Genomic DNA, 10,933 nt, shown 5'->3' with positions numbered 1-10,933 from the left:
TATATATATATATATATATATATATATATATATATATATATATATATCCCAGGCAGGCCTCCAGCTCAAGACTCCTGCCTTAGCCTATCTGACTGGTAGGATTACAGGCATGTATCATCATATCTAGAATTTCAAGGTCTGGTTCAGACTCTTCTCAGCAATGTTGGTCAAGGAATCATAAAACGGACGAGCCATTCAGTCATAATCCTGCTGAATCGTCCCCATAAGAGAGGGTTTCTCTGTGTAGCAATGGCTGGCCTGGAACTCATTCTGTAGACCAGGCTGGCCTCGAACTCAGAGATCTGCCTCTGTTAAAGGCATGCACCACCATCGCCTGACTCTCCTATATTTTCCAACATGTATAGAAGCATAACATTTTCAAAACAAACTGCTTATTGGATGTGATGGTGCATGCATTTTAATCCTGACATTTGGGAGACAGAGGCGGGTGAATTTCTGTGAGTTTAAGCCCTACATAATAAGTTCCAGGACAGCCGAGCTATATAAAGACCCCGTCTCAACAAAACAACTCCCAGACCCTAAAACATTTATTTTGTGCAACCTAAACAGCCTTCGGTGTCGCCAGGAATACATGACCATGTTTTGATGAATTTGCAGCTTACCAGCCAGAACCTCCTTCCCACCTCCCGGTGCTGTTACCCCGAATTATCACACCCAGTAGAGGATCTGGAAGAGTAGAAGGGTAAATTTATTCAGGTGGGCTAGTCACAGAGGCCCACAGAAGGAGTTGGAGCTGGAAGGATTTTACCACTTGCCCACTGGATACCAGGTAAGCCGAGAACAGATATACAAGCCAGCAAGGTCTGGAGCGAGCCTGGCATTTTTTGAAGAAAACGTCTCTCATCTTTTTACTGACCCACCTCACTGGAAAGTCTACCCTGAAGGTAGGTGGTGATTCTACTTTGGACGAGAGTTGAAGTCCCGGTGAAAGAGGGAAAGAGGCCTGCTGCTACAGAGACTGCTGAAAGAAACCAAGTTTGGGACACCGGGATGGGCAATGTGTGGTCTTGAATAGTTTTGACTCCCTGTTCCTCGTCCAGGTGATCTCTGTTGTCACACAGTGTTGTAAACACTGACAGAAGAGGAGAAAGAACTCAAGGCCCCTCTGTGTCTGCACTACTCTGGCCAAAGGTCATTATTATTATTTTTTATTTTGTTTTGTGGGAGACAGTACTGTGTAGCCCTGTAACTCGGTCCATAAACCAGGCTGGCCTGGAATACACAAGATCCACCTCCCTATGCCCCCAAATGTTGGGGTTACAGGTGTGTGCTACCACCACCCGGCTCTTTTAACCTTTTTTTCTCCCCAGAGGTTATGGCATGATCCCAGCCAAAGGTCTCTGAGGAAAACACTATAAAAACCGAGTTCCAGAGGACAGGGAAATGACTTTGGTGGACCTGGGATGGTTATTTTCAAACTCTGTCTTGTGATGGGACTCAGAGAACATAGCCTGGCCTGGAGTCTCCATTCCCTTCTCCGCTGGTGATCTATGTCTGTTTCTCCGGCAAGTGAACTCTTTTTCCACTGCTTGGGTTCTGCAATAATCCTAACAGAAAGACCTGCTGCCCTGACTGCCCCTGCCTAAGTCTTGAGCTTCGATAAAGCTGACCGGTGTCCTCGAAAACGCTCGTAGCTCCGCCTTGCATTGGGATGGCTCAGGAGCCCTAAATCCAGGTTACTGGAGGGCGAGCTTTAGCTCCTCCCACTGGCGGGGGCGTGTCCCAGAGGCCCCGCCCCAGATCCCGCCCGTTTCACCTGACTCTCGGGGCGCTGCGGCGTTAGATCCCCCGCACCGAGCGGCTGCTGCGGTCCACGCTTCTTACTCAGTTCCGACTTGATCCCACCGCTGTCATGCCTCGGGGAAGCCGCAGTGCTGCTGCCAGGCCGGCCAGGTGTGAGGGGGACAGGGACCTCGTGGGGACCGGTGAGGGAAGCGTGCGTACTCTCCCAAGGGCGTCCGCAGAATGACCTTGGAGTCTGCTGCGCCATGTTGGCTGGGGGGAGGACGGGGACGCAGAAGCGCGAGTCTAAGACGAGGGTCGCCCTGGTCCCTGGGGTAGAGGGGTTTGTTCCCGGAACATTAACCCTGTGTCTCTCCTCTTGCTTCCTGCAGCCGCCCAGCACCCCCTCCTGCGCACCCACCACCCTCGGCGGCCGCCCCCGCACCTGCCGCTTCGGGCCAGCCGGGTCTTATGGCTCAGATGGCATCCACCGCCGCAGGCGTAGCCGTGGGCTCAGCTGTAGGACATGTCATGGGGAGCGCCCTGACCAGTGCCTTCAGTGGGGGCAGCTCAGAACCTGCCCAGCCTGCGGTCCAGCAGGTGAGCGGGAGGATTCAAGAGAAACGGAGGCAAGACTGGCTCATGGTTGCATAAGGAGATGCTTAAGAGTCCGGTGGGGAGTGACCCAATATGCTCAGAGTTGCCTCAGACCCAAGGTTTTGAGGGTCCTAACCCTCATGGTCGTTAACTCTACTGTCACTCGCTGGAAAGCTCGCCCCAGCCCTCATTTGAAGGCACACTATCTGACTGTCAGAGACTGACATCCTCTAGATCTTTTAAAGAGAGAGAACACTGAAAGTTCGGGTGGGCACAAAGACTTGTCCAAGGGTGCCCAACCCTAGCGGAGCAGGGAGAGACGCAGTATTTCCCAAACCCTCGTTCTCACCAAAGCCCAGCCTGCTTTCACCCCATCTGTTCCCCGGGTGACCTGTGCCCCACAAGGCTTCTGCCACTCCCCACCAATCCTGAGCCACATCCAAATGCTAGTTAGCAGTGTGAGTCCTGGGTCAGGAGAATCCGTGTGGCGAGCCAGGAAGGTGCTGTAACTTGGGGGGAAGGGCTTACACTCTGAACACATGTAGTGGACAGCTTTTTCTAGAACCTTCTCTTTCCTCTCCTGCATTTGCCCAACATGTCCATCTGGAAGCAGAAAGACAGCCCCGAATGTATCTGTTGAGCGGCCTTTAGAGGGCCGCTGGTTCACCCTGGATGCAGCTGAGGCTAGAGGGGGTAGTCTAGTAATGCCTCACTCAGCCTGCCTTGAACCATTCTTAGGATGCTAAGGGCTAGGAAGTCAGGTGAGGGAGGAAGCCTCCAGCTTTGGCACTCAATTTTGGATACCACCTTTGAGCTTACAGTTGCCTCTTATTCTGTTCCCCAGGCCCCTGCCCGCCCTGCCTCTCACCCCCTGCAGATGGGGCCCTGCTCCTATGAGATCAAGCAGTTCCTGGACTGCTCCACCACTCAGAGCGACCTAACCCTGTGTGAGGGCTTCAGCGAGGCCCTCAAACAGTGCAAATACAATCACGGTGAGCAGCTGTCCTGGTGCATGTGGGGGTGGGAGGGGCGGACCCTCTGGTACCTGCCGGCTGGCTCATCATCATCGGTTTGTGCTGTGGTTCCCTCCACAGGTCTGAGCTCCCTGCCCTGAAGAGTCTGTGGGCTTGCTCGTAGCCTAACCCCTCACCGACAGCTTGATGGAGAAGACATGGTCCTTGGGACTGGGAGTAAGGAAGGACAGTTCTCACCCCACAGACTAACAGGAGACATAAATGTTCAATTAAAGAGTTTACTTTAGACCACAGCCTGCTGTGCGCCCGCTTACTGTGTGCCCTGTCTGCTGGGAGGCAGGATCGGTGCTATGCCTCATCTTTGTGGAGGTGGGAGAGAGGAGGTGTGTGTATCTGTGTGGGAAAATCTTGTTATGTAACCCTGGGCTGTCCTTGAATCTCTAGGGTAGGAGGAACCCTGTTATCTGCATGGTGGATAACCAAGGACACTCCTAAGTGGGGGAGAGGGAGAGGCATTTGCAAGTGGCCCCTGGGACTTAAAACCTCAAGAGGAGCCTATTGTCCTTGCCCACAGGGACATCTGTGCCTCCTCTCTTCTTATTTTGTCCTTGGATCCTTCCCTCTGCACTCAGATGGGGTGCCCGGGCAGGGTGGGGGGCGGGGCGGGGGCCCTCACATCCTGTCTGTGACCTTTCTCTTCTTGCTGATGTAACTTCTTAGTAACGCCAGATTCTGAAAGAGGAGGCCTGCTGGATTGCTGTCTGTTTGCATTTGATCATAAAGCGGAGGTCAGGGCCAGTCCCCTTGGATTCACGTCCAGCTTGGCTGTGGTGTGGCCAGGTCATAGGACCTGTGGGAATGGAAGTATGCCCTTCAGACCCCGGCTCAGACTGCTTCATCACACTTGCTACATTCACTGGGTTCTGTCAGCAACTATGCACTGGGCACCTACTGTGTGCTAGGCTGGAGAATACTCAGAGCGTTTCTCTCTCTCTCTCTCTCTCTCTCTCTCTCTCTCTCTCTCTCTCTCTTTCTTTCTTTCTTTCGGTTTATCGAGACAGGATTTCTCTGTGTAGCCTTGGTTGTCCTGGAACTCACTCTATAGACCAGGCAGGCCTCGAACTCTCGAACTCAGAAATCTGCCTGCCTCTGCCTCCCAAGTGCTGGGATTAAAGGTGTGCGCCACCAGTGCCTGGCACTCAGAGCGTTTCTGCCTTGAGGATGCTTATATTCCAGCAGTACAGCGGGGTTTATTTATCTCTAGTTACAAAGTGTACAGTCCTGGATGCGTGCACCCGTGAAAGCTGTACCTCCCAGCATTTAACTGTCTCTCAGTAAAGGGTCTCCCTTTCTCAGTTTCCCTACCTTTTCTGTACCTCGCTCTGCTTCCAGTTAGCGGTTTCTAGATGAGAGGGAGGTCACCCTTCGAGACTTGGAAGAGGGACCTTGTTCCCGGTGGCCACGTCGGACGCCCGTGCGTCTTCTCGGACCATTGCTTGTGGTTGGAAAGCCAGCGAGCCAGCATAGCTCCTCTGGAGTGCCCAGGAAATCCAGTGGTTGGGATCTGGGCAGATGTGTCCCCACCCAAACTTATCTTACTACTCACCTGCTAACTCTGGATATTGGTCATCCAGGTTGTCCAGTAATGACTCATAGTGGGTGAGGGTCCCATCTTTCCCTTCTACAGAGTACAGAGAGGATAAAGGACTCTAGACCATCTGCTGGATACCGTAATACCCTTTATTTTGTATCCGTTCCCTGGCCCAGGCTCAGGGTTAGGACAAGCATTAGATAGGGATGGTTGGGGACAGGATCCAGGCAAGGTTAAGGCCAGGCAGAATCTTAGTTGGTCTGTGGCCTACTGTCCCATCCCTCCCCCCCTTTTTTTTTTTGGTTTTTCGAGACAGAGTTTCTCTGTGTAGCCCTGGCTGTCGTCCTGGAACTCACTCTGTAGACCAGGCTGGCCTCGAACTCAGAAATCCGCATGCCTCTGCCTCCCAAGTGCTGGGATTAAAGGCATGCACCACCACCGCCCAGCCCCATCCCTCCCTTATAGTGTGACACAGCTGCAAAGGAGAGTCTTGGGCTCCACTTACTAATGACCTGTACCAGGACATAGGTCCCTTGCTCCTGTAGCAGGGAACAGGCCATGGAAGGGGCCTGGGTAACTTCCTCTTCTAACTTCACAAGGTGCCCATCCTCAGCCAGGAGGGCAATGGTCACTGGGAAGACAAGGGAAGAAGTTGGACAGGCAGTATCCTGGCATGGGACCCTAAACCTTTCCTCCCCAGACCCTCCAGGCCTTCTCACCATCTGGGGGGACCTGGGCCTTCTGTTTCAGATGCACAGTGAAGTTCACCAGGCTGCACCGGGGGTTCACCAGCTCCTGGCAACCAGCTAAGGAAGGGACAGAGATGAATGAGTAGAAGTCACAGCCTCCTCCAACTAAGAGAACTTCCACTCCCACGCCCAGAGACATCACTAGGATTATGGGGCTAAGATTCAGCTTTAGGCCCGGTACCCTAGACGAATGCCACTCCAACTGTAGACTTTTTCGTTCATCTCTTGCTGAGTAGAGGGTTGGGGACCACAATGGAAGTCCTCCCCAGACTCTGGCCCTGCCACTTGTCCTTTCCTCTTGAGAATAGCTTTCTCTACTCCCCCTCCCCCTCCCAGTCTGTATCTCTCCTTCTTAGGTCTCTAGGGTAGGAGACATAACTCCTGAGTAAGGCTCCTATGTTCAGGGATTGGGGTATGGGGGACTCGGCTTACCTCCAAACATCACAGTGACAAACATCGCTGTGGAAGGAAGGAGACAGATTCATGGAGCTTTGAGCCTCCTCCTCCTGCTCCTCTTCCAGTTCCCACTCAGGAACTGTGCGTGTGGGTTTTGCTGCATTAGGTGGGCTTGGCTCCCGGCTCCCTGGTCTGGCCCCCTGCTGACCGACTGGCTCACCTAGTCCAAGACCACAGGCCTCTTCTTTCTTCTGCTGCTTTCTGGGTGGCAGCAGCTCCTTCAGCTTCCAGTGGTCTCCATGACAGTGGGAGCTGCCCAGGCATCTAGGCAGGAAATGCTTTTATCCCCAGTATCCTGGTAACTGGACCTACGGGGGCGGGCCTCAGAGTGGAGCTCTGATCAGAGCCATAGCCCAGGCTCCAGACTGATGTTCCTAGGTGTGGTGGTTTGAATATGCTTGACCCAGGGAGTGGCGCTGTTAAGAAGTGTGGTCTTGTTGGAGGAAGTGTGTCACTGTTGGGGTGGGCTTCTGAGACCTTCCTCCTAGTCGTGTGAGAGGCAGTCTGCTCCTGGCTTCCTTTGGATGAAGATGTAGAACTCTCAGCTCCACCTGTACCATGCCTGCCTGGATGCTGCCATGCTTCCTGCCTTGATGATAATGGACTGAGCCTCTGAACCTATAAGCCAGCCCCAATTAAATGTTGCTTTGGTCATGGTGTCTGTTCACAGCAGTAAAACCCTAAGTCACTAGGATACCCTGATACTGTTTCAGAGACCACGTCTCCTATCAGAGACAGTGTGCAGGCTGCCTGGGTGTGGGCACCCTCACCAATTGCTGAAGGCCCCACTAACAATGACCTCTTCCCACTTTTTTCTCTTTTTCCCAGCCTTCCAAATTATTTTCTTCTGTTCTTGTTTCTTTTTGTGTTCTTTTATTACTCATGTTTATGGAGGTAGAATTTATATTCCCCTTTGGAGTGTTTTAAAGTTAGAAACAATTATTTACAGGAACTTAATTTATGTATGTGATTTTGTATGCATGTCTGCGGGTTATTTTCTTCTACCCTGTAGTTCCTGGGGCTTGAACTCGGGTTGGTCAGACTTGGTGACAGGCTCCTTAACTCCCTGAGTCATCTTGTGGACGTTGTTTTCTAGTTCTGACGGATCTTTAATGATCATACCCAGGATACAGAACATTTCCATCAGTCTCTTTTTCCATTGGCGACTCTCGGAAATTGCGAGACGAAAAATAGCCCTTAAGTGGCCATAGTGGCACACACCTTAGATCCCAGCCCTCAGGAGGTGGAGGCAGGCGGATGTCTGTGAGTTCGAGACCAGGGTGGACTATAGAGGGTGTTCAAGGACAGCCAAGACCATACGGAGAAACCTTGTCTTGAAAGCAAACAACAAAAAACCCAAACAAATAAAATATAAAAGAAAAAGAAAGGAAGAGAGAAAGAAAGGAAGGAAGGAAGGAAGGAAGGAAGGAAGGAAGGAAGGAAGGTCTTTAGATCTTTAGATTCTGCCCTCCTAACCTAACTAACCTGGGTGGCTGTTGGTGGGGGTTTTATATATTTATATATTATTTATATATGTCTAATGACAAGAGCTAACCACAAAGATTGCCACAATCACAACTTTGCACAAAGGCCACCACGACCTTACAGAAGAGCTCCCGCAAGGTCATCCACCCAGCAACTGTGTGTTTAGTCTTGGACTCGGGCCACCCTTGTTATTGATCCTTGTAGCCAAGGATTACTGTTTCAAAATGCCTTACGTAATCCGTTTCACCTTTGAAAACGTCCTCCTGCTTCAAGCCTCCTTGAACAGCGCCCTGTTTGCTACTGACTGCACGCATACAGCATCTTTAGAGAGTCTTTCAGGTACGTATGATCACCCCTCCTCCCTGGCATCCACGGCTGTTTTCTGCCTGTCTTTGCCGCCATGGCGTCCCGTAAGTGGGCTCAGAGCAAACAGCCCCGGGGTATATGCTTTCTTTATGAAACCTGATCCGGTTGTGAGTATCTGTAATTGCTTCCCTTTTGTTGCTGAGGGGTGCTCTATCGTCTGGGAGATCAGGAGTTTGTTGACTCATTCGCCTGCTGCTGTTTTGGAATTTGGGGAGATGATGAATAAAGTTCGTGCAGACTTCTGTCAATGTGTCTTTGTGTGCTCAGCTTTGTAGGGAAGTGCTTGTGTATTTTCCAGTGTATACTTGGTTTGCTTTATCTTGTTTTCTGTCTTTGGTTGGCTCTGGGCCTCCTAGATCTATAGCAGGCCACAAGTACACACACACACACACACACACACACACACACACACACAACTTCTTTTGTATCTAGGGACTCACAGATGCTAAGTACTCACCAGTGAGCTGTAATCCCAGCTATCAACAATGCTGGCCGGCATTCACTGTCCTATATTTTCCTGTCTCTCTTTGTCTTCCTCCTTCCAGTCTCTTCTATGTTCTATATTCTCACATTTAACTCCCCCCACACCCCCTTTTTTTTGTGTTCACCTCTGTGGTTATTTCTTACTTTCTTTTTTAAAATTCTATTTCTCTTTCCTTTTCATATATTGCCTCTCCTGTCTCTCTGCTCCTCTGTTCTTCTGTCTTCTCCTCTCCAGGAGCCTCCACTAGAATCCGTAGTGTCAGAAGGGTACTCCATGGTTAGGCTGTTTGTTCTGCCTCCCATGGGGACATCTCTGGATGGGTAAGAAGGGGTTTGGGTCCTCCATAGTGCTGACCCACTTTGCCCATAGACAAACACTTCTATTTTGTTAGCCTGGGTATTTCCATCTGAAAAAAAAAACCGGAAATACACATCACAGCTCAGCGGGGTTCTTGTGATGCTGATTTCAGCTTTCACAATACTTTCTTGTTGTTACCGTTAATTGAGGCAGGGTTTTGTACGTAGCCCAGATGGTCTTGATTCATGATGTTACAGAATTAATGCGCCTTCCCAGTGAGAAACCACCCTACTCGGAAATCAGCGGTGGAAAAACTCAATAATAGCACATGATTGGTTCCAGCTAATGTACAAAAGGGGCCCAGTCTCCAACAGAAATACCTTTTGACTTATATAGTTTCACGGCCCCAACATACACTTGGGGCGATTAGTCATGTTTTACAGGGACTGAAATTCTAAGGTTTGGCTGTTGGACAAATGGGGAGATTCCGATGTAACATTGTTGCCAGAGTTATCACGAGACAGACCACAGACGCTTTTCCTGGGCAGCTGTTTGCCATGGTCATTCTCCCTGGCTGGCAGAATTATGCTCTTCCTGATAGAATGCACGAGCATTAACTGGAGACATCAGCCAGGCAGAGGCATGATCTTGTAGCTATTTTAAAAGCAAGTTTATTGGTAAATCCAATAACATGTTTTAAAAAAAGATTTGTTTTATGTATGTGAGTATACTGTCGCTGTCTTCTGACACACCAAAGAGGGCACCAGATCCCATTACAGATGGTTGTGAGCCACCGTGTGGTTGCTGGGAATTGAACTCAGGACCTCTGAAAGAGTAGTCAGTGCTCTTAACCACTGAGCCATCCCTCCAGCCCGGTAAATCCTTTATAACATCAGTTTATTTCTCTCATCTCCTCCTTCAGTGTCATTCTTGCTTCAGCCGGATAGGTGCTTGGATTAGAGGTGGGTAGCACCGTGCCCATCTTAAATGTCCTAAGGCTTTAAAACCTATCTCAGTACTTAGTATGCAGCAAGTACTCAGAACAGTACTGTAGAAGCAAGCAGTACTTGCAGAGCTCATTTGCATATGGGGTATTGTGTGAGGATAGAACACAACTTAGATGCTCTAAGTGTGAAGACAGTGCTACCCAGAGCCAAACTCTGGAAGGAAAGACATGGAGGACCAGAGGGCTTCAGGCTCGGAGAGTTACCATTTCCTGTTCTGTTCTTCCTGACTCAGACTCAGGTGGCCTGGCCTTTCTGAGATTTAAGTTGTTCAGAAAACCAAAATCAGCTAAACAAACTCACTCAACATTAATAAGAATGTTTTTGAGCTGGGTATGGTGGTACCCAGCATGTTTAATCCCAGCACTCAGGATGACAGGAGGAATTTTTGAAGTTTCATCGGTCTTGATTAAAGACTAGACAGATCCTGGGTGTTTAAATAAGGAGAAAAAATTGTGATGTATGTGTAATAGATCATACACAGCTATGAGAATGAAGGATATATTTCTGCACACACATGGATGATTGGTTGCTGTTTTGAAGCAGGGTCTTATTCTATAACCTTGACTGTCCTGAGACTTGTTACATCCATAGCTCAGGCTAGCCTCAACTCACAGAGCTTCACCTGCCTTATTGGGATTAAAAAGCTAGTGCCACTGTGCCCTGCCCACATGGATGAGTCTTAATGTTGTACAAAAGCAGCAAACATGCACACACACACACACACACACACACACACACACACACACAGAGAGAGAGAGAGAGAGAGAGAGAGAGAGAGAGAGAGAGAGAGAAATTCTATTAATCGTAAAATCTCTACAGCAAACAAAATTAATCTACTGTGACAGAACCCTGAATGGTGGTTCTGTTGGAGGTTGTCTTGGTCAATTTTCTGTCACTATGACAACTACCTGAGGTGACCAACTTATAAAGAGGGAAGGTTAGTTTTATCTTATAGGTTTGGAATGTCAGTCTATGGCACCGTTGCTTCTGGGCCAGTGGCAAGACAACACATAATGGCAGCAGCATGGCAGAGAGTACGGGGTAGAGCAACGTCATGGCAGGCCAGGTAGCAAGAGAGAAGATGGCCTTCTATATCCGAAAGGGTGTGGCCTTATTGATCTAAAGATGTCCCCTTGAACCTATATCTTCAACAATGTCAAGCTGCGAACACTCGGGTCTTTTTA

The 10,933-nt window shown here is 49.8% G+C and overlaps 2 protein-coding genes across 2 annotated transcripts in view; one reads left to right on the top strand and one right to left on the bottom strand.

Annotated features, from left to right (window-relative positions):
• Positions 1–3,607, top strand: part of Chchd10 (coiled-coil-helix-coiled-coil-helix domain containing 10) — a 4,363-nt gene extending 756 nt beyond the window's left edge. Inside the window, exons 2-5 of the mRNA XM_028773954.1 lie at positions 1,332–1,914; positions 2,136–2,343; positions 3,185–3,332; positions 3,435–3,607. Of these exons, the coding sequence (XP_028629787.1) occupies positions 1,874–1,914; positions 2,136–2,343; positions 3,185–3,332; positions 3,435–3,454 (417 nt within the window). The 5' untranslated portion in view covers positions 1,332–1,873 and the 3' untranslated portion in view covers positions 3,455–3,607. The remainder of the gene's footprint in view (positions 1–1,331; positions 1,915–2,135; positions 2,344–3,184; positions 3,333–3,434) is intronic.
• Positions 3,608–4,706: 1,099 nt separating this feature from the next.
• On the bottom strand, positions 4,707–6,111 carry CUNH22orf15 (chromosome unknown C22orf15 homolog). The gene is made up of 5 exons (XM_028773899.1): positions 6,087–6,111; positions 5,625–5,711; positions 5,411–5,536; positions 4,921–4,995; positions 4,707–4,846 (listed from the first exon to the last, which is right to left on the bottom strand). Exons 1-5 carry the CDS (start codon positions 6,109–6,111, stop codon positions 4,707–4,709), a joined length of 453 nt encoding a protein of 150 aa, XP_028629732.1.
• Between the last annotated feature and the right edge of the window lie 4,822 nt (positions 6,112–10,933).

This window comes from Grammomys surdaster, unplaced genomic scaffold (assembly GCF_004785775.1).
Source record: "Grammomys surdaster isolate TR1022 unplaced genomic scaffold, NIH_TR_1.0 237, whole genome shotgun sequence".
In the NCBI taxonomy this organism is placed as follows: Eukaryota; Metazoa; Chordata; class Mammalia; order Rodentia; family Muridae; genus Grammomys; species Grammomys surdaster.
Note: the sequence above shows the minus strand (reverse complement) of the source record. Positions and strands in the feature narration are given on the sequence as shown.

Coding starts and splice junctions, on each gene's coding strand:
- CUNH22orf15 (XM_028773899.1), bottom strand. CDS start 6,111: ATGTTTGTCACTGTGATGTTTGGAG. Junction 5,712..6,086: donor TGTCACTGTGATGTTTGGAG/GTAAGCCGAGTC, acceptor TCCCTTCCTTAG/CTGGTTGCCAGGAGCTGGTG. Junction 4,996..5,410: donor TGTCCTGGTACAGGTCATTA/GTAAGTGGAGCC, acceptor TGTACTCTGTAG/AAGGGAAAGATGGGACCCTC.